The sequence below is a fragment of the Spermophilus citellus genome, assembly GCF_964194105.1.
Source record: "Spermophilus citellus genome assembly, chromosome: 4".
Lineage (NCBI taxonomy): Eukaryota > Metazoa > Chordata > Mammalia > Rodentia > Sciuridae > Spermophilus > Spermophilus citellus.
In genome coordinates this window covers 54,715,137-54,739,527 of record NC_138185.1, presented here as the reverse complement: position 1 = coordinate 54,739,527, position 24,391 = coordinate 54,715,137, and the positions used below count along the sequence as shown (strand labels likewise).

Below are 24,391 nucleotides of genomic sequence, written 5' to 3'. Positions count from 1 at the left end.
TCTATCTTGTATCTACCAAACCACCTGGTCACATCATATTCTCATGCTTAATTTATCTTCACGTTGTTTCACTCATCACAACCTACACCACAGCTACAACACACACACACACACACACACACACACACACTATATCCTACGTGTGCAGTAGGCTATACCAACTAAATGTGTATGAGTACACTTCATACTTTATATTTACATGACAACCAAATAACCTAACAACACATCTTTAGAACATGTCCTGTTGAAAGTGATGCATAGCTGCATTTAGAAAAGATGTCTTTACAAACATAGTACAACTAAATGATGAAAAATATTTCAGAAAGTAGAAGCAGGTTCAGGGATAGACCATTACATGCAAATTGGATGCTCAGCACAGGGAAGCACTCTGAAATATTACTCAGCTATCATAAAACTGGTCACTCACTACAGCAAATTTTGATTTATTAGGCGATTCTTTAAAAAGTAGTAATCAATTTTTTAATTAAAAAAATTCAAAATAACATTCCCAAATAAAATCAATTTTTATTCATCTATTTATTTATTTGTTTGTTTGTTTATTTACTTATTGAGGGTGAGGGTTGCCAGAGTTTGAACTCAAGGCCTTGCACATGCTAAGCAAGCATTCTACCACTGAGCTATGCCCCAGCCTCTAAAAGCAGCTTCTTAAAAGTACCTCAGAGTCCTACTCACGAAAAATCTAACTACATCATAGAGAACATTTTTACCAATAATAACCAAAGAATAGCTTAGTTGTAGAGTCTTTGTGTAGTATGGATGAGGCTCTGGGTTCAATGCCCATCACTATAAAATGCAACAACATTAATTATAATCAAATAAAAAAAGAATTCTGATTAACCTATGAATTACCTTGTGCATTCCATCATCTGGGCCCCACCTCTAATCTGGCAATGAAGTCGACTTGTTGGAAACAATAATATTTGAACAGCCCTTACCTTCAAGAATATACATCTTTTGAGCATCTTCACAATGAAATAACCCCAGTAAAGGTGAAGGACCTGTAGGATCATGAGTTGTAGGTTGAGGAAGATATATGAAAAGAAAGGTTCAAGGTAATGCAGAGGCAGAATCAGGGTGCAATATAAAATCCTGAAAAACAAACAGATGGGAGAAATGAATTACAGCCAATGCACTTGTGAATTTTTCAACAAAACCCAAATATTTTCTCTCCTCAAACACACATTTACTTCATTTCTAATGATGTCCATAAAATTCTCAAGAGGAAAAAATGAGAATATTACCATTTATCACTATTGGCAAGCAACCAAACAGTGCAATCTATTTCCTGAGAGAAAAGTTATAGCAAATGATACATTTATTGCCCACTGCTTTTCACTAGAGTTTCTGTGCCTCAGTTTCTTCTTCCCTTTTTCAGTTGTAGATGGACACAATATCTATCTATCTGTCTATCTATCTATGCATTTATTTATTTATTTAATGTGGTGCTGAGGATCAAAACCAGTGCCTCACATGTGCAAGACAAGTGCTCAACCACTGAGCTACAGCCCAAGCCCCTCAGTTTCTTCTTTGTAAACAGAAAAGCCTACACTAATCCTACTCACCTTCCAGGGGTAGGGGAAGGGATGTGAGGGACAAATGAGGTAACACATTCACATGAAGTTATTATCACATTATGACAAAGTCTCACTTATTTGGCATCAGGTGAATAAAACAGTAGAGCACTTGCCTAGCATGTGAAAGGTTGGGGTTCAATCCTCAGCACCACACACACACACACACACACACACACACACACACAAACATACAGGTGAATGGAGAATTTCATAGAAGTAAAACTTCCAAATAGCTGGGTGCAGCAGCGCATGCCTATAATCCCAGAGACTTGGGAGGCTGAGAAAGGAGGATCTCGAGTTCAAAGCCAGCCTCATCAATGATGAGGTGCTAAGCAATCAGGGAGACCCTATCTCGAAATAAAATACAAAATAGGGCTGAGGATGTGGCTCAGTGGTTGAGTGTCCCTGAGTTCAATCCCCAGTATCCCCTCCAAAAAAACCAAACTTCCAAATAAAAGAGGCATTAACAAGGCAAAAATTCTATGATTACTTCCATTTGCACATTCTAAAGTGAATTGCATACTTAATCAATATCATAAACAGATCCCTGGACACAATTTGAACTGTCCTTGATAACCCAAGATGCACAGTGTCTTCAGATATTATTGCAATATGAAGGGTTAATTGTTCCTTTCCCAACTCTCAAACACTAATATGGTCTTGGATATGTGCATTATAATCTTACTACTTAGTTATAAAAATAATGTGCTCACTTAAATTGGTAAAATAAAAAATAAAGAAAAATGCCCATAATAGGGGCTGGGTTATGACTCAGCGGTAGAGTCACACATGCAAGGCCCTGGGTTTGAACCTCAGCACCACATAAAAATAAATAAATAAAATAAAGTAATGAAAAAAATTCCTATTGTTTGCAATGCTTTTACAGATCCCCTGTGCCTGCTTAGTAGCTCTGTTTTCTAATTTTTGAGTTATCAGTTCAAGTACTTTTTTCAAAAAACAATGATATAAACTCTATATAAATAAAGATACTAGCCATTTATCTATTTTATTTATGTGGATATTCCTCAAAGTTACATTTCAATTAAAAATATAGCCTTCTTGATTTTTAGAAACTTAGGAAGTGCCAAAAAATATAAAGAAGCTATGAAAACAATTATCAAAAGTCTCACAACTCACAAATACCCTAGAATATTTTGGTGAATATAACTCAAACTATCTCTTCTAAAAATATATGCTTTAAGCTGCCTTTCTTTCTTTCTTTCTTTTTTTATTCCTTGATACCACTTGGTTTTATATAATAGGGATCACACTATACATGTGATTTTGCGCCCTAATTTTTTTCACTCAATAATATGTTGCAGAAAGCTTTCCATGCCAATGAATATAGCTATAGATCAGAAGAAAGTAAACCTGTTTATAAAGGGAAAGATATTAAATGTTTCAGGCCTCTGGGCCATTCAAACTCTATTGCAACTACTTAACTTTGCCCTCGTATTATGAAAGCAACCATGACAGCTATTACATAAATAAATTCATGTAGAAACAGCGCATAAATCAATTGGTATAGCCGCATTCTGATAAAACTTTATTAAAAAAAGAAGCAGTGGACTGAATTTGGCCTGTGAGGCATAGTTTGCCAATCTCTAGTGTATATTATGCTATGAAATAGCTGCCTAGAAATCCATTTCATGGATATATAATAAACTAATCCCTAACTGAAGAAATTTAAGTTCTTCCTCAGTTTTCATTATATTTTAAAGACTATAATTACATATAAAAACACTTTGATAAAATAGTTTGATTCTACCCTGAAATAGCTAAGATCCTAAACTTGAATCAAAGACTCATTTTATATTTGGGAATATTTGGCTAAACTTCTTTCCTGCAAAACTGTACAATTTGTATTCTTGCACCTAGTGTATGATAGACAGTAGTTAACCAACCAACATTAATTAACCAACATTGTATTTTGTCAGTCTCCATGTAAAAGAACATTGTACTAATATATTTTTGCTTCATATGAAGTGACAATATATTACATACATTTACATATTATTGATTTTTTGTGGTTGTAGATGGACAGCATGCCTCCATTTTATTTGTTTATTTTTATGTGGTGCTGAGGATCAAACTCCACATGTATAAGGCAAGCACTCTACCACTGAGCCACAGCCACAGCCCTAGTATTGATTGTTTTTTAAAAATATGTTCTTAGTTGTAGAGGGACAAAATACCTTTATTTATTTTTATGTGGTGCTGAGGGTCAAACCCAGTGCCTCACACGTGCTAGGCAATTGCTCAGCCACGGAGCTACAACCCCAGCCCTTATTGATTAATATTATTTTTCATATGTGAACTGTTTATCCATGGTATCTATTCATTGTTCTATTGCAGTGTTTACTTTTTGTGTTGACTCACAATTATTCTTTTTATGTTAAAGATAACAATACTATTTTAAATTTATGTTAAATATCATTACAATCTAATACTTTTTTTCGAATCTTTATATTTTTGACAGATTAGATCAAACTAATCTATCTTTTCCTTTATATGTAGCTTACATATTATGCTTTAAAAGATCTTTTTCATTCTCATATAGAATTTTTTAAAAATCCAGCTCTACTACTTACAGGCTATGTGAATTTGTGCCACTTCTTTATACATTTTCTCAATTGTTAAGTGGAAGCAAAAAGCACCTCCTTTATTCATTCACTAAATATTTATTGGGCACCTGGCAAAGTGCTACCTGGCATTTGGCAGGAACTAGAAATACAGTAATAAATAAAAGGAACCCAAATCCCTGGACTAGTGGAGCTCATATTCTTAGAGTTATTACTGGGAATTAAAGGCACTAATATCTGTAAGACCCTTGCTGTTCTGGTTTGCTGTCCTTGGGCAATTTTCTGTACTTTAAGCCCAGCATGAACTTCCCCTTTTCAATTAATTCTTTTTATCCATTAAAGCATGGTCCCTTCCCAAAGTCTCCACATTATTCTAGTCACCTCTGAATTTATAACTTTGCTGTAGGACCCCCACTACCAACATCTTTGTAGGCCCTGCAGCAACAGTTGCTCATATGAATTGGCTCCTCATTGGCAGGTAGGTTGCCAAAGTCAGGGCCACAAACATAGTCATCCCTGGGCCTCCCCTATCTGACCCAGTGCCTTATCCCTAGTAGATCCTCTACTGGGAGTTTGTCAGTGTTGAAATTGACAACAGAACCTAGTTGAAAATACCTCCTTTACACAGTCTATTAGAGAATGAATAATTAGCAAACTTACAATTGTTCATTGTGGTCCATGCAAAGAGAAAAGGACAAGGCATATGCAGAGTTCTGACTGAACTTTCTTTCCCTGCTCCCTCTAGCTGAAGGGAAGACAGGACAGAGGGTTCCAGTTGAAGGAAATGCTCAGATGCTCTTTGGCAGAAGGTATCATGGAAAATTCAAAGATCTGAGGAGCCTTGATGGCAGTATCTTCCATTTTGAGAGCTGCATCATTAGTAAACCTCTGAAGGGAGTTTAAGGGAGAGAAGCGGCAGGGAAGGGTGATCTAAAAGGAGGCAGCAGAGGAAAGTGGAGCCATCCAAGCAACAGTTTTAGAAAGGGGACACCTGAACCAGAATCATCAGAGCCAGTTCAAGGTCTGATGTCATTTGTCACATACCTCAAACCTGCAGGTGTCAATGACCCTATTTCCTTAGTCACCTAGTGAAACTAACTCCACCCCTCTGACTGAGAGGCCCAGGGAGAGACACAAACTGTAGAGCTTTCAAAATGGAAGAGACTGTCATTCTAGTGCAAATGCCAATGAGAGAGCTGAGCCTCTGGGCGGAGGGAGTAGGCCAAGGATGTGGGCTCTGGAGCCTGTGAGGTGAGGATCAGGGCTCCTGGGATCTTCAGCAAGTCTCATCACCTTCCTGGGCTTCAGTCATCTACACAATGAGAATATCACCACCTGCCTCATCAGGATGCTGTGAGGATTCAGTGAGGGGACACATGGAAAGAGCTTAGCACGAGCACACAAGAACTGGTCATTATAACCGTTTCTCTTACCAGCACTATGATTGTTACTACTTTCCTATCCCTCCCTACTCCAGGGGACCCACACTAATGACACAGTTAGAGCAATTCCCATGACACAGTGCTGTGGAACTGGCTGGACTTTCTACTTGGTGTGGAGGAGGAAGCCGCTTAGGAGAAAGAGACCAGGCTCTAGAGGAGAGAGCTTGAGCTGCCTGCGCATTCTCTATGGGAGGACAGAGAGGAAGACCTGCCTAAGACATGAGAGAAGAGCTCAGAGTGGGAAGCCATTGTGACACTGGTGATAGCAGATTATGGTGCCACAGTTAAAATTTTTAGGACCTAATGAAAGGATGATCAAATTTCACAGTCTGCTTTTTTTCTCCTTCTCTGAATAAAAAAAGTAGGTGGAAGAAAAAAAAATAAACACATCTCCCCTTACCAACTTTCCCCTAATACTTGGACATACACATATACAGGCACATGCATGCACATACAGTATTTGTATGCTTTAATCGGTCACTATCTCATAGTGATTGAATGGAATTTTTCTTTTCATAAAGAATGCCAAAAGACTGCCAGAGTCCTGAATTCCTAGAACCACTCAGCTCCTGGCCCCTAGACTTGAATCTTTTCAAATTGATAAACTACTGCAACAACTACTGCTACTACTAGTACTGTCCTCTTGGATTGCAAAACTCAGCCTTTACTGGTTTTGGTTTTGTTTCTGATCTTAATCCTTTAAATCACTGGAATTCACATAGTTTGAACTAATCACAGTGTTGGCATAAATAGTAGCTGGTTTTTCTGGGCTAGGTAAGACAACCACCCCAAATTTATATTTTTTATAATGAAAATTAAATGTTGAAGACCTTTTGTTCTTGTTAATTGTAGGTGTGAGCATTAAGTCCTGTTAGGACAGCAACTGTCTCCTTTGGAGGTGTCTTAGATTTCAAAGTGACAGGGTAGTTGAAGATAACATAATAAATAGTAAAGACAAATGATGTTTCTTAATCATCCAGTATAGTAATTTAATTGGAAAGATATCTTTTCTATGTTACAAAATGTCCTGTTTCTCGGATTGTTTCTCCTATAACTAACTGTGTGATCCTAGGAATACCATAATTCCTCATCTGTGAAGTAAATATGGGGTCTAAATGCTTTGGCAATGTCAATGACATGAAAGACAAAGAAAGAATAGAAAAATATTCCAGATGAAAGTCAACTAAATACAATATGTACTCAAAGGCCAGGATCCAAATGGTGGGGGAAAAGCAATAAAAGATATTATTGGATTGATTGACAAAACTGGGACACTGAAAGTGGATTGCCACATTTCCTGCAGTTAATAACCACATTGTGATTATGTAAGAGAATGTCCTGTTCTTAGGAAATACACACTAAAGTATTCAGGGCACGATAATTATTTAGATGATGTTATAACTTTCAAATTGTTCATAAATAAGTGTATATATATATGTGTATATACATACATACTTATACACACACACACACACACACATACACACACACAGGTATGTGTGTGGGGAGTGGTAGAGAGAGAAGGAATGAGTAAATAAATGTGGCAAAATGCCAACTAGTAAAGGGTATATAGAGGAATTCTGTTATATTCGCAAAATTTTCCTATAAGCTTGAAATTATTTCTAAATAAATTAATAAAGGAGTTCAACTGAATTATGAATAAGGTCCCTTATTTTAAGATTTTGTGGTCTGAAGAATGGTTGTTGTCTTTTATAAATTTATAAACAGCATAAGTATCTACCAAGCACAGGGTTCTGGGCTCCTCTGTGGGCTCTCTATCAAATGAGAGAAAGAACATATGCCACAAAACTCAAGGTCTCCTTCATCAGACGTGTAACTGGAAAGTCTGGTTCTGAGATTCACATCTGTGATGGTGGTTTAAGGAGTGTCTCTAGCTCCGACAGAGCCTTTCTTGCACTGCACAAGCTCCTCCTTTACTCTGTTGACAGTGCCAAGGGTTCCAAGCCAGTCATGGTGCCATTAGAGCCAGTGCTCAGCCCTCTACTTACCATGGTGGCCCCAGGCCACCATGAGGAGAGAAAGGGTCCATGATGGTAAGGAACATTATCTAAGAACACTGCTGGATGCTTTCAAATTTACTTTTTTAAAAAAAGTTTTAAAACTCTTCTTTCTTTTTCTTCTCCATGTTTCTTTTTTTTTTATTGGTTGTTCACAACATTACAAAGCTCTTGACATATCATATTTCATACATTAGATTGAAGTGGGTTATGAACTCCCAATTTTACCCCAAATGCAGATTGCAGAATCACGTCGGTTACACATCCACAATTTTACATAATGCCTTATTAGTAATTGCTGTATTCTGCTACCTTTCCTATCCCCTACTATCCCCCCTCCCCTCCCCTCCCATCTTCTCTCTCTACCCCATCTACTGTAATTCATTTCTCTCCTTGTTTAGTTTCCCATTCCCCTCACAACCTCTTATATGTAATTTTGTATAGCAATGAGGGTCTCCCTTCATTTCCATGCAATTTCCCTTTTCTCTCCCTTTCCCTCCCATCTCATGTCTCTGTTTAATGTTAATCTTTTCTTCCTGCTCTTCCTCCCTGCTCTGTTCATAGTTGCTCTCATTATATCAAAGAAGACATTTGGTATTTGTTTTTTAGGGATTGGCTAGCTTCACTAAGCATAATCTGCTCTAGTGCCATCCATTTCCCTGCAAATTCTATGATTTTGTCATTTTTTATTGCTGCATAGTACTCCATTGTGTATAGATGCCACATTTTTTTTATCCATTCATCTATTGAAGGGCATCTGGATTGGTTCCACAGTCTAGCTATTGTGAATTGTGCTGCTATGAACATCGATGTGGCAGTATCCCTGTAGCATGCTCTTTTAAGGTCTTCAGGGAATAGTCCGAGAAGGGCAATAGCAGGGTCAAATGGTGGTTCCATTCCCATCTTTCCCAGGAATCTCCAAACTGCTTTCCAAATTGGCCGCACCAATTTGCAGTCCCACCAGCAATGTACAAGTGTACCCTTTTCTCCACATCCTCGCCAGCACTTGTTGTTGTTTGACTTCATAGTGGCTGCCAATCTTACTGGAGTGTGATGGTATCTTAGGGTGGTTTTGATTTGCATTTCTCTGACTGCTAGAGATGGTGAGCATTTTTTCATGTACTTGTTGATTGATTGTATATCCTCCTCTGAGAAGTGTCTGTTCAGGTCCTTGGCCCATTTGTTGATTGGGTGATTTGTTATCTTATTGTCTAATTTTTTGAGTTCTTTGTATACTCTGGATATTAGGGCTCTATCTGAAGTGTGAGGAGTAAAAATTTGTTCCCAGGATGTAGGCTCCCTATTTACCTCTCTGATTGTTTCTCTTGCTGAGAAAAAACTTTTTAGTTTAAGTAAGTCCCATTTGTTGATTCTTGTTATTAACTCTTGTGCTATGGGTGTCCTATTAAGGAATTTGGAGCCCGACCCCACAATATGTAGATCGGAGCCAACTTTTTCTTCTATCAGGCGCAGAGTCTCTGATTTGATATCAAGCTCCTTGATCCATTTTGAGTTAACTTTTGTGCATGGCGAGAGAAAGGGATTCAGTTTCATTTTGTTGCATATGGATTTCCAGTTTTCCCAACACCATTTGTTGAAGATGCTATCCTTCCTCCATTGCATGCTTTTAGCCCCTTTATCAAATATAAGATAGTTGTAACTTTGTGGATTAGTCTCTGTGTCCTCTATTCTATACTATTGGTCCACCCGCCTGTTTTGGTACCAGTACCATGCTGTTTTTGTCACTAGTGCTCTGTAATATAGTTTGAAATCTGGTATTGCTATACCGCCTGATTCACACTTCCTGCTTAGAATTGCTTTTGCTATTCTGGGTCTTTTATTTTTCCATATGAATTTCATGATTGCTTTATCTATTTCTACAAGAAATGCCGTTGGGATTTTGATTGGCATTGCATTAAACCTATAGAGAACTTTTGGTAATATCGCCATTTTGATGATGTTAGTTCTGCCTATCCATGAACAGGGTATATTTTTCCATCTTCTAAGATCTTCTTCTACTTCTCTCTTTAGGGTTCTGTAGTTTTCATTGTATAAATCTTTCACCTCTTTTGTTAGGTTGATTCCCAAGTATTTTATTTTTTTTGAGGATATTGTGAATGGAGTGTTTTTCCTCATTTCCGTTTCAGAAGTTTTGTCACTGATATACAGAAATGACTTTGATTTATGCGTGTTGATTTTATATCCTGCCACTTTGCTGAATTCATTTATTAGTTCTAGTAGTTTCTTTGTAGACCCTTTTGGGTCTTCTAGGTATAGAATCATGTCATCTGCAAATAGTGATAATTTAAGTTCTTCTTTTCCTATTTTTATGCCTTTAATTTATTTCATCTGTCTAATTGCTCTGGCCAGTGTTTCGAGAACTATATTGAATAGAAGTGTTGATAGAGGGCATCCCTGTCTTGTTCCAGATTTTAGAGGGAATGCCTTTAACTTTTGTCCATTCAGAATGATGCTAGCCTCAGGCTTAGCATAGATAGCTTTTACAATGTCAAGGTAAGTTCCTGTTATCCCTAGTTTTTCTAATGTTTTGAACATAAAGGGATGCTGTACTTTGTCGAATGCTTTCTCTGCGTCTATCGAGATGATCATATGGTTCTTATCTTTAAGTCTATTGATGTGGTGAATAACATTTATTGATTTCCGTATATTGAACCATCCTTGCATCCCAGGGATGAATCCTACTTGATCATGGTGCACAATTTTTTTGATGTGTTTTTGTATTCGGTTTGCCAGAATTTTATTGAGGATTTTTGCATCTAGGTTCATTAGAGATATTGGTCTGTAGTTTTCTTTCTTTGAGGTGTCTTTGTCTGGTTTCGGAATCAGGGTGATGTTGGCCTCATAGAATGAATTTGGAAGAGCTCCCTCTTTTTCTATTTCCTGAAATAACTTGAAAAGTATTGGTATTAATTCTTCTTTAAAGGTTTTGTAAAACTCCGCTGTATACCCATCCGGTCCTGGGCTTTTCTTGGTTGGTAGTCTTTTGATGGCTTCTTCAATTTCATCCATTGATATTGGTCCGTTCGAATTGTGTGCATCCTCCTGACTCAGTCTGGGCAAATCATATGACTTAAGAAATTTATCGATGTCTTCACTATCTTCTATTTTATTGGAATATAGGTTTTCAAAATAATTTCTAATTGTCTTCTGTATTTCTGTAGCATCTGTTGTGATATTGCCTTTTTCATCCCGTATGTTAGTAATTTGAGTTCTCTCTCTTCTTCTCTTCATTAGCATGGCTAAAGGTCGGGGTGGAGATAATACCTTGCATTTTATCTGATCATAATGGAATGAAACTGGAAATCAATGATAAAAGAAGGAAGGAAAAATCCTACATCACATGGAAAATGAACAATATGTTACTGAATGATCAATGGGTTACAGAAGACATAAAGGAGGAAATCAAAAAATTCTTAGAGATAAATGAAAATACAGACACAACATATCGGAATCTATGGGACACAATGAAAGCAGTTTTAAGAGGAAAATTCATTGCCTGGTGGTCATTCCTCAAAAAAAGAAAAAACCAACAAATAAATGAGCTCACACTTCATCTCAAAGCCCTAGAAAAGGAAGAGCAAAACAACAGCAAATGTAGCAGAAGGCAAGAAATAATTAAAATCAGAGCGGAAATCAATGAAATTAAAACTCTTCTTTCTTTACAAGCCATTCCAAGTGTTTCTATGGTCCCATCATCCATAAAATTCCCTTTCACATATGGGCTTCCCAGGGTACTGATTTTCTTTACTACTCATCAAAAGCTGAGATCTGAAATCCAGTGACCAGTGGTGGAGAAATAAGATAACCACAAGCATATATTCTCTTGGAGATAAGCAAGCCAGGTATTTGAATATTATTTATAGTTTCGAATATTTTGATGTTTTCTTTTTGAAACATCTGAGAATCACAGGTCACTAATAAGAGTTTTTATATAAATAAGGGGTGGATACAAAGATCTCTTCTACTGCCAGTAGGCATTCTCAGAGGCTAAGAACTTTATCTCCCACTCCTCCTACTCTTTACAACACCTAGCTCTGGGTGAGTTCAAGCCACAAAGCAATAAGCTACACTGGCACCTGAGGGCTGTGCTGTGATAAATGAATATTCAACTCTCAGATTGCAAATCAGCAAAATAGTACACCTTCCCTTCAGATCAATTAGTCTGGAGAAAATTAATATTAGCTCTTGTAATTGATAGAGCAAACTGTCAGGAGGCAGGGGAATGGTTAAGCAAAGAAAGGTCTTTCTAGCCCACTGATTATCTGGTAGTATTTGTATAATGTTCAAGTGGATAAATACATTCAATAATTCAAAAATATACACATTATTTGAAAATAAAAGTTGGGAATACAATATAAAAAATGTAAGCCTATAATTTAGATGGTTTCAAATAAAAATGCAAACAAATGGGATTATAGGCAATCAAAGAAATTTGACCAATGCCAGTTTGGATTTCTGCCTAACATGAATGAAACAATGCTTAGAAGAGCAATGCAATCAACTCTTGCTAACACTGATTGATAATCAGCTAAATAGGCTCCTCAGACATAGCAAGAGGAATGGACACCGGTGTTGCAGTTGCAGAAGTACAAAAGGGAGAACCCTTGGGGAAAAGCAAACATGCTTGAAGCTTGGGGAAGTGAAAGAAAAAAATGAGTGTGATGTATAAGCCCCAGTTCTTTTTCTAAAGGCTTTCAGACAAATCTCAGACAAGTAGAACCTAACTGGGCTTTCTCCTACCCTACACTGTATCTCATCACAAAATGTGCAACAAGAGCAACTGGGAAGAACAGAGCAACTAGATTGCAAACAGCCCCCTTAGCACCTAAAAACTGTCTGGATCTAAGTCCATTAGCTGAGCTGCCTTCTGATGCATCTGTTATCCACACATGGCCCATGGTGGATTCCCATTAAATCTAGACTGAATAAATATCCTTGAGAAATCCATCTACAGAGTTACAAGTTTTGGACAGGTGGGTGGAACCAGGCTGACAATAAGAAATTCAGTTTTCCTCTTGGGCACCATCAAGATGATTATGTAACAAGTCCAAGCTGCTGGGAGGCTCAGCTAGGGTAGTATAATGTCATTGGAGAGAAGCTCCCTTTCTGCCAATGGCTTGGTGGGATTTTGCTCAACTTTTCAAGCAATGAAAATCAGTCAATGTCAGTAAAGAAATATTTTTACCAGCAAAAAATCTTATAGTTAAGTCTGTTATATTGTTTATTCATAATTCAACTGAAGATGGCAAACAGTGGTTCTTGCTGCCCTCTGTAGTGGACTGGTGAATTCAGTTCTCAGATCAAGAAAATGTCAAATGCATGTAACTAATTCTTCTTGAAATTCAGAAATTCTGGCAGGAGAATAAGTTCCTAAGTCTAGGATTTTTAATGTTGAAGTGTGTGGGAAAGTAGTGCACTATCTCCACAGTCAACCCCTCCACTGTGTTTGACTGTTATGGAAGCAAACAGGCTTGTTTATTTGAGACATAGGAAAAATCTGAGATGAATGTTCTCCATTGCTAAATGAAAAGCCAACCCAGAAGCAATAGCATATAAATTTCTCACAGAGTTCTCTGAACTGAGAGCTTCTATGATGTGTTTTTTAAAAACAGGTCTGCCAATTCTTGGAAACAATTTACATCAAGAAACAAAGTTTCCTTCCTTTGATTATGAGCTGGCCTTAGGGATCTGGTTCCAACCAAGACCAAGGAGTAGGAAGAGACATGATAAGACTTCTGAGGCAGAGTTCTAGAAGGATAGTGTCTGCCTACCTCTCTCATAATGCTCATGCATGAATGCAGCTGCTGTGCTATAAAGAGGCCAAGCCCACATGGAAGGGGTCATCTGAGGAGCTCCAGTCTACAGCTCCAGCTCAGATCTCAGCCAGCAAAGAGTCTAACAGCTGATGCTACTTCAAATATGTGTCTGAGGAAGGCTTCAAGAAAATTCCAACACTAGCCACTCACTACCCAACCACCCAGCCACCATCTGATTGTAACCATATGAGACACCTAATTGAAAACCATCTAGCTAAGGCTAATCAACTTTAAGAACCATTAGAGATGGTTGTAATGTTGAAACATTACCATTGTGATGTTGTTGTTTTAAGAGAGAGGTCTGTAAACTATTGACTGTGGATAAATTCTGGCCTGCACCACGTTTTTATACAGCTTGTGGGCTAAAAATGGCTTGGTACATTTTAAAGAGTTACAAAACAAAACAAAAAAAATATTGAACAAAGATGATATATGGCCTTAAGAGCCTAAAATCTTAATTCTCTAGCTCTTTACAGGAGAAAAATTTCTCCATCAATGTTCAGATGGTTTGTTATGTAGCCAGAGACAACTGGAATGTGTGGTGTCTTTGGATATGAGATGCATAGTGGGGAAAGTGCTGGACTTACACTGCCATAAAAATCACACCAAAAATCTATCTCCAACTGAAAGTCAACATTTATCTCATCAATAAATGCTACCAATGCCTGGGCTATAGCTCAGTGGTACAATGGTTGCCTGGCATGAGTGAGAACCTGTATTCAATCTCCAGTATTGCAAAAACAACAATGATGATGGTGATAGTAATAATAATAATGATAACGAATAATTGCTATCATACAACACTGTAATTTCACAAACATACTTGTTCAGTCAAAGCAAAAGTGACAGTAATGTGATTTATCAACCAAGGAATGTATGAGGCATATATCTTGAATTTGATTCTAGATTAAACTCCAAATTTTGAAATACTCATTAATAATTCTAGCAATAATAGTAAAGATTAAATAAATGCTGCCTAAGTACCAGACATTTTACTAGAACTATTTTATGTGTATTACTTCTGGTAATCCTTGTGTAAACCCTTATTTCCATTTTAAAAATAAGAAAACAGAGGAGTTGAGAGATGACCTAATCTATCCAAGATCACAGGCCTGAATCCAGGCCTGAGTCACATCCAAGAACTTAACCACTGCACTGGGCTGCTCCTGTCCAGAAAATGCAAGACACCTAGCCAAGGTAGAGAGAATGCAGCAGGCTTGCCTCTGGCCAGACACGCCCTGGGTGTTAATTAAGGGTACTATCCATTCACCTAGGATGAGGCTTAGAACCAGAGTCTCCATCTATCTTTCTGGGATCCAAGAATCTTCAATAGTACCAATTCTTCTGTTGAGGGGATCTGAAGTATCCAGACTAGCCCTGCACTAAGATGGGTTAAAGGCTGTTCCTCAAGACAGGGAGGCCCTCTTTCACCACTTCTGTTCAACATAGTTCTTGAAACACTGTCCAGAGCAACTAGACAGTCAAAAGAAATCAAAGGGATAGGTATAGGAAAAGAAGAACTTAAATTAGCACTATTTGCTGATGATATGATTCTATACTTAGAAGACCTAAAAAACTCCACCAGAAAACTTCTAGAACTAGTAAATTAATTCAGCAAAATAGCAGGATATAAAATCAACACCCATAAATCAAAGGCATTTCTGTATATCAGTGACAAAGTCTCTGAGAAGGAAATGAGGAAAACTACCCCATTCACAATAACCTCAAAAAAATAAATAAAATAAGATACTTGGGAATCAAGTATCTTATTAACAAAAAAGGTGAAAGATCTATAAAATGAAAGCCACAGAACCCTAAAGAGAGAAATCAAAGAAGACCTTAGAAGATGAAAAGGTCTACCTTTCTCTTAGATAGGCAGAATTAATATTGGCGAAATGACCATACTACCAAAAGCACTATACAGATTTAATGCAATTCCAATCAAAATCCCAATGGCATTCCTCATAGAAATAGAAAAAGCAATCATGAAAATCATCTGGAAAAATAAGAGACCCAGAATAGCTAAAGCAATCCTTAGCAGGAAGAGTGAAGCAGGTGGCATCGCTATACTAGAACTTAAACTATACTACAGAGAAATAGTAACAAAAACAGCATGGTATTGGCACCAAAACAGACTGGTAGACAATAGTACAGAATAGAAGACACAGAGACTAACCCACAAAATTACAATTATCTTATTATTAGACAAAGGTGCCCAAAACATGTACTGGAGAAAAGATAGTATCTTCAAAAATGGTGCTGGGAAAACTGGAAATCCATATGCAACAAAATGAAATTAAACCCATATGTCTCACCATGCAAAAAACTTAACTCAAAATGGATCAAGGACCTAGGAATTAAACCAGAGACTCTGCATCTAATAGAAGAAAAAGTAGGTCCTAATCTTCATCTTATGGGATTAGATCCCAACTTTCTTAATAAGACTCCTATAGCACAAGAATTAAAACCAAGAATCAATAAATGGGATGAAATCAAACTAAAAACTTTCTTCTCAGCAACAGAAACAATGTGTGAGGTGAACAGAGAGCCTAAATCCTGGGAGCAAATTTTTACCCCTTACACATCAGATAGAACACTAATCTCTAGGATATATAAAGAACTCAAAAAGTTAAGCACCGAAAAAACAAATAAACCAATCAACAAATGGGCCAAGGACCTGAACAGACACTTCTCAGAAGAGAATATATAAATAGTCAACAAATATATGAAAAAATGCTCATCATCTCTAGTAATAAGAGAAATGCAAATCAAAACTACTCTAAGATATCATCTCACTTCCATCAGAATGGCAGCTATTATGAAGACAAACAACAATAAGTGTTGGCGAAGATGTGGGGAAAAAGGTACACTCATACACTGCTGGTAGGACTGCAAATTGGTACAGCCAATATGGAAAGCAGTATGGAGATTCCTTGGAACCACCATTTGACCCAACTTTCCCTCCCTCTCCTTGGTCTATACCCAAAGGACTTAAAAACAGCATATTACTGGGATATAGCCACATCAATGTTTATAGCAGCACAATTCACAGTAGCTAAACTGTGGAGCCAACCTAGATGCCCTTCAGTGGATGAATGGATAAAAAAATGTGGCATATATACACAATGGAAATTTACTCAGCATTAAAAGAGAATAAAAAAAATAAAATTGCAGGTAAATGAATGGAGAAGATAATGCTAAGTGAAGTTAGCCAATCCCGCCCCCCCCCCCAAAAAATGCCGAATGTTTTCTCTGATATAAGGAGGCTGACTCATAGTGGGGTAGGAAGGGGGAGCATGGGAGAAATAGATGAACTCTAGATAGGGAAGAGAGGTGGAAAGGAAAAGGAGGGGGTAGGGGATTAGCAAGAATGGTGGAATGTGATGGACATCATTACCCAAAGTACATGTATGAAGACTTGAATTGGGTTTCAACATACTTTATGTATAAATAGAGATATGAAAAATTGTGGTATATATGTGTAATAAGAATTGTAATGCAAAAAACCAAAGTACATATATAAAGGCATGAATTGGCATGAACATACTCTATATACAAAGATATGAAAATTGTACTTTAATATGTGTAATAAGAATTGTAATGCATTCTGCTGTTGTGCATTTAAAAAATAAAATCAATAAAACTAAAAAAAAAAGGCTGTTCCTTTCAAGCCATCCAAACCTTCCCCACATGTTTACTCTGGTTTCTGTCAATCAAGACATGAGAAATTATGCTTGCAAAGGAAGGACAGCTATGGGAGACATAATATAGGTCTTTCACTGCCGGTCTATGGCTAAACAAAACCAACAGACTGATCAAAAGCCAATCAGTATCAAAAGTATACCCCAATTATTTCTAAAACCAAATTGTTTCACAGAGAATGAAATGAGCTTTAGTTTCCTTATGTGAGAAGTTGGAATGATATTACCTATCTTTTAAGATTTGTTGTGTAGACTAGAACCAAGATATGTACAAAACCTAGTGTAGCAGCTGGCACTTAAGGGCTGTAAGTATTATAACATGGAGCATGCCTTTGTTCTGGAGACCCCATGATTGGCCAATGACTTTTCATTGATAAAAATGGAAAAGCTGTTAATCACAAAGGAAGATCTTAGTCATGAAACAAGACACAGAGTAAGAATTGCTGTTCACCAAGACATGGAATAAGAACTGCTGTTCACACATTGGGTTACATACTCTCCATCTCCCTTTGTAATAAGCCTCTCTGCACAGGAGTGTGTTTTTTAAAATTATTTATAAAAATTTAAACTATTAAAAATTTCATGCTCTTTAAATAAAAATAACTTCATAATATTCTTTTCTTCAACTGAACTTGGAACAAATAACTGGAGATCAAAGTAAGGACAGAAAGGGTAATGTTCTGATGTAAGAATGCACCCAGGCCACCTTAGCACACTGACCAAACACAGAGCATGGAACCTTGTCTACTCACCAAAAGGGGAAAATAATGAGACGGCTGATGAAAAATATGGCAGAGAAGATGAAAAACAGGGTGTTACAGGTTTGCTTCCATCCAGCATAAGAGAACATCTTAGCAGACTAAAAACAAAGAAAGAAATTGCATTCAGATAAAGTAATAGTGGCATAGATTTCAAAAATTAATACATGAAATGATATGATGTCTAGGATTTGCTTGAAAACAGTCCAAGAAAATGAGGGGCTGTTCATGGGCCCATGGTTAAACATGATGGCTATACTGACACCTGTTGAAGTTGGCTGGGTCTGCCATATTACTTGCTTGCCCTGTGTTTGAAATTTTCCCTAATGTAATGACTTAAAAAGATATATTAAAATGACTGCAATATAACTCCTGTCTTTCAAAATCACTAGAAGTTAGCATAATCATTCTCAGCATATATTTAATTTGGGGATCATCTATGTAATATCTTCTTCTAACTCTGAGGAGAGCTGGACTGGAGAAAGGCTGGGATAGGAGTGAAATCCAGGTCAGGCTGGGAATGCTGCAATCAAGGTGCTTACAGCAAGGCAGATAACAGAAGAGGTGTCAGGAAGCAACTCTTGGGGCCCTCAGCTGGTTAAAATAAACTTTTAAGCACTTGATTATTTCCTATTTATTTTAGGCTAATCTATACTGCTCATACTATCGCATTGAATAAGAATAATTACGGAAAAGGATGTTGAATGCAGTATTGGAAGGTTAATTGATGGGGATAGTTTATTGCGCTATTCAGCGCAGCCCAAGGCTGAAGGGGAAAGTTTCTGGTGAGAACTGGGGATGCAGGATGAGGGATGGGAAGCAGTTGCTGGGATGCAGACCATCCTCTGGGAAGCATGGCTTCAACTCAGAACTGATATTGCCTGGGAGGCTCAAGCTCGTTCTTAAACAAGACAGACAACATATGTATGCTCCAGGAAGGGTTTACGTTGTATTTTCCATGCTTTTTCCTACTTACTCAGGGGTTAGGATATGGTCAGCCTGTGAGGTTAGCAGAGGCCCCATAGGGAATAGCTCCAGCTGCTGACATGGAAGGCTAGCACACCTGGTTATGTGGGAGGCAGATTCGAGGACAAAGACCAGAAATTTGGAGTGATTGGAATGGAGTGGGTATCTGTCTGAAAGGTCAGAGGCCAGGCCAGCATGGGAATCTAGAGATGTGCATAGGAGTGGGAATCTCTGTAAGCCTACTTGTAAGGGCAATGCAGCACTCTTGAGCAAAAATAAGCACAACACATTCTAGACTGTGGGACGATCAAATACTAGATGACAGACCCTCGTCTCTGCTAAGTATTAGTCAAGATATATTAAAGTGTTGGGTCCTAGATACAAACTTGGGCCTGGGGAAAACTATATAGAAACAGGAAGATGTATGGAGAAAGCAAAAGGTTGTTATATATGAATAAGATATATATTCTTATATATGAATAAGAATTGTAGAAGTGGAGTATGGTTTTTCTTGTAAAAAAAAAAAGAAAAAAGACAAGAGACAAGAAATGTACCACCAAATGTATTGAAGAATATGAAAGATTAATACGCTCCATCTTAAGGAAGGTCTAAACATGGGCAAAAGTGGTACCATGTCTGGGTTCAATTAGAACTTGACTTAGAGAACAAGTACTAGCATGACTACCCAAGGAAGCCTTGGAGCATACGTCCTTGGGAGAATATTAGAAAATGGGCTCCTGCCACCACTTAATGTTGTCTCTACCACTAGTTGTTGATGGAAGGTACCAGCCTTATGCACTGAACCTCAAGTAAAATCATGACTTGTGAATCAAAAATGACTCATGATCATTAACAACATGAAGCTGTTCTTTTTTTACCCATGAAAGGACCTCTAGGTTTGACATTTCATTTTTCTTCTGTTTTTTTTTTTTTTTAACTAAAGAACTTCAGAACATTTCAAACAGTAATGAGCTAAACTTCAAAATATGCCCTAAGGGATAGATATGACTTCTCATGTTACAGCTAGGGTAGAAAGCAAACAATACATGATTTGCCCAAGTCTCTTAGGGAGTTATGCTGTGTCTGTGACAGGAAAGAGGAAGGTGAGGGGAAACCCCAGTGTTTATTCTTAGTTTGAACATATAACTCTCCTTAATTACACAGTTAAAGTGTTGTTGTACTGGAGATACATTAAAGGCAATTGAACAAGAGCAAAACAGTGCATAAGGCTGGTACCGACTATAGAAGTCACAGACTAGGATAAAAGTCTTAAGTCCCGATCAATGTGGTCTTCATTTTCAGTCAGGGTTACTGAGACATGATCAGAGAAGGAGGTAATTATAACAGAGATGGCTACAGTCCGACAGTAACTCATGAAAAATCTGTCCCAATCGTTCTTTTTCAAAGCCATTTATTGCCTTAAGTAAATGGCCAATAATCTTGACCCTCAGAATGGGATTTACATATCTAATTACAATTACAGACAAAGTAGAAACAACATTTAGTACACAGATAATACTTTAACTGTAACCAGGTACTTTGAAAAGGCTTCAAATGACTTCTGGTTACTTCTCAAATAGGGTTTGGCAAATTACAGTCCAGCCCATGGGCTAAAGCTGGTCAAACCTTAAGAATGGTTTTCATATTTTTAAAGGGGTATAAAAAACTCACGAAAAAAACAAAGAGAATATGTGACAGAGATCACATGCAGCCCACAAAACTAGATTTACTACCTGGCCCTTTACCAAAAAGTTTGCTGAACTCCAATCAAGAAGAATAAGAGTCTATTAAATTTAATTTCTTCCATATCAACCTATATTTAGTTATTAGCCCTCCAAGGAGCAATCCTGAACCAAAATGGGTTAGCATCATTTTCCCTGGGTTCATTATAAATGAGTATATTGAAGTGAATAACTAAGAGGTTCTGGGAAATGTTGCTCTAAATACAGCAGGAGATCTGGCAGTGAGAGGATCCTTCAGCAACAGCCTTAAGGTCAACAGGAACTGATGTATCACAGAAACAGGTCAAGAAAACTGTCCTAATGTTGCTTTGTTCCTCATATTTTATGTGGTATGGGATAAGGAAGACTCTTGTCTTAAGGTTTTCTGCTTCAGAAAATACCCTAACCGCTTTTTCTCTTTTAGAAAATGATGACTTTTAAAAAATATCAGCTTGCCTTCCTTAAAGCAAGGAATTATTTTGGCTGAAGAATGGGGTATTCAAGCATTGGCTTAAATGGATAGATGGTGCCTTACAACTTTGAGAATCCAGAGTACCATAAATCCAAATATTCCTTCTAAAAGGTTAAAGTTTGTTCCTTCTTCAAATATTTCATATCACTCCCAGAGCTAGCATTAGCATGCAACTTTCATAAGTGGAATCCCACAAATTAACCTTTCACTTGCACCATGGAGAAGCCTAGAAAATGAAAACCAAGAGGTTTGATTTCTTTCATATTGAAGGATCTAGGAACTCAGAGACATTCTCAGACTTTAAGTGTTTTCAAGAAAAAGAGCCCTCCTAAATAGTGCACAGACAATTCTTTCTGTGAGCAGTTACAGAAACCCAGGAGTGGTATTATTAATATATTTTTTAAAGGCAAATGTTTACCTCCAGCCAAATGTCAGCTACATCGTGCACAATCATCACGAGGGTCCCACTGCGAATATAATTAGCACACCAAGAAAAGCTCATCAAACTAATAGCTGCCAGGTGGTGGATGACATTAGCTAGAAAATCCTATATAACAAGAGGAAAATAGAGGTCATTAAGCAAATGCAGTCATTTCCCAATCACTGGAGGACATGATAATGATAATAATAATACCAATAACCTACATCTGCATGTTTTGAAATTTATAAAGCACTTTCACTTTAATTTTTAAACACAATCTTTGTGAGGAAGCTATGCCAAGTATTATCTTCATTGACAAAGTTATTTACGTTTGAGACAGCATTGAATAGTTGTCATCTAACCCCTATCATCTGCTATTCTTTCTACTGCCCCACACTGGACATACGTGTACACATACAGAGATGCACACACACATAGCAAATACACATACAAAAGCATGTCCTTGTGTACATTCACATGTATTGTTTATTCCTTGTTTAATTCCAAAAGGGAAAAATGATATAGTAAAACTATACAACCATTAAAGTACATAACTGCATATGAAATAAGTAACAAATGAATTTGGAATAACCATATCAGAAAAATCAAGGTTAAGGAAAGCTACCACCACTGAGCATAAAAACGTAAGAGATTTTCTGCAAAGAAGTACAAATAGCCAATTAGCACACAAAAAGATGTGCAACATCCTTCGTTTTCAGGGAAATGTGAATCAAAACCATACTGAGGTATCACTTCACACTCACTAGGATAGCTATATGGACAAACCTTGAAATATTATGCTTTGTAAAAGGTTTCAGACACAAAAAACACCAAATATCGCATGATTCTGTTTATGTGAAATATCCATGAAAGGAAAATCCACAGAGATAGATTAGCAGTTGCCAGTGGCTGAGAGACACAGGGAGTGATGCTAAAGGGTACAAGGTTTCTTTCAGAGGTGGTAAAAAAATGATTTCACAACTGGGAACATATTAAAAACCAATAAATTACATGTTTAAAATGGTTGAAGTATTTGGTGACTATTTCAATAAAGATGCTTAAAAAAACAAAGATTTCAGTTTCCCTGAAGCCAAACTAAAAGACTTAGTATGACACTAATAACAGATTTATAGAGCAATTGCTGAAAACCAGGAATTGTTTTATGTAATCCTCACAACAACCAGAGGAGATAAGAACTATTTTTAGTTCCACATTATAGATGAAGAGACCAAGTTTAGGGATTTTTAAAAAATATTTTTAGTTGTATACCTTTATTTTATTTATTTATTTTTATGTGGTGCTGAAAATTGAACCCAGTGCCTCACAAGTGGTAGGCAAGTGCTCTACCACTGAGCTACAAGCCTAGACCCAAGTGTAGGGATTTTAACCAATATGTTAGTGAGTCATAAAGTCAGGGATTCAAACCCAGGCAACTGACTGCAGAGGTGTGATTCAGCCATCCCCTAGTAGTTCTTTTGTCTCTAAAGGTATGAGTTTACACAACATAAAACATATACTTAATTTTAATTATAATCAAATCAAAGGTAGAAGAAATAAAGGATTATAATAGGATCAACCTATGTATCTAGGAAAATCTTCTTTAAAAAACTGTTTTATTCTATCCTTAAGAAAAAGAACCAATTAAGTTGTATGTATTATTAGCCTAAAATTAGCAACAGTTAATCTATAGCTACTATTGAGTTATATGGAAATGGAAATAATTTCTATCAGATTTTTTCACAGTGTGTTCTTACATATAGAGAATCTGTTTTCATTGAAGATGTCTAGTTGACTGCAGTATGCCCCCTAGTGATGAGTAACATCCATCACTCACCATAAGCATTTAATCAAGCCAACTTCATTTTACCTAATATTGAATTAAACTTAATTTTATTTATCAAATTTTGTTACAAACCAGACTTTTGCATAGGCCAAGAGTTTTATCATTTGATCTGTGTTGCTTACATATGAGGAATTCTTGTGACTGCATTCAGGGTCTAAATTGGTTTGCTTGAGCAGGGCATCGTGGTGCACCTGTAATCCCAGCAACTTGGAAGGCCGAGGCATGAGGATCACAAGTTTGAGGTAAGCCTCAGAAACTTAGCAAGACCTTGTTTCAAAGGAAATAAAAGACTGGGGATGTAGCTCAGTGGTAGAGCACCCCTAGGTTCAATTCCGACTACCAAAAAAACTAAATAAATAATAAAACACAATAAAATAAATGGTTTGCTGGACCAGCAAAAAGTTCAACCAAACATTCCCTGAAATTCATCACTTTGTGACTTCAGAAGAGGCATTTGGATGGCTGTGACTCAGTTTCTATGAACATAAAATAAAGTTAATAATGCTTGAAGCAAAATTTCCCAAGAAGAATGTCTGATGAATTCAGGGAAAAACTCGGAAAGTATTATGTAAAGTAAAACTAAGAGATGTGGCTGTGGAATGAAAACTAACTTTTTTTCCTGTGCTTTAAAAACATTAAATTTCTAAATCAAAAGAAACAGATAACATAAAAGAAATTTCTTTTCTTATTGAATGGGATGGGACTTCAAAGTTAAAGCTTCAATAGGGTTTCACAGAAAATATTTACCAAGGCACAAAAGCAGGGGCATAATTTACATTATTTCATGTATTATCAAAAGCAAAAGAAATGAACCAGAATAAATACATATAAAATAAAATTTTTAAAAATTAGAATTTTGAGGAGAAGGATAAATTTTTTTGAGGAAACTTATATAGAAGAAATTTTGTAAATAAGACACTTACCTTTCTCTTGACATCAGAGCCAAGGCTAAATAACAGAGACCAATAAAAACTCATTTCTAAAATGTAGTACCAATACTGGGATGGCAGCAATGGCTGAGGAAAAGGAAAGTAA

General features: G+C 36.9%; 1 protein-coding gene across 1 annotated transcript in view; it reads right to left on the bottom strand.

The window, feature by feature from the left end:
• LINS1 (lines homolog 1) overlaps positions 1 to 24,391 on the bottom strand; it is a 154,802-nt gene that overhangs the window by 29,222 nt on the left and 101,189 nt on the right. Inside the window, exons 12-15 of the mRNA XM_081290167.1 lie at positions 24,280 to 24,372; positions 21,511 to 21,639; positions 17,928 to 18,034; positions 957 to 1,110 (exon numbers count right to left, since the gene is read on the bottom strand). Of these exons, the coding sequence (XP_081146293.1) occupies positions 957 to 1,110; positions 17,928 to 18,034; positions 21,511 to 21,639; positions 24,280 to 24,372 (483 nt within the window). The remainder of the gene's footprint in view (positions 1 to 956; positions 1,111 to 17,927; positions 18,035 to 21,510; positions 21,640 to 24,279; positions 24,373 to 24,391) is intronic.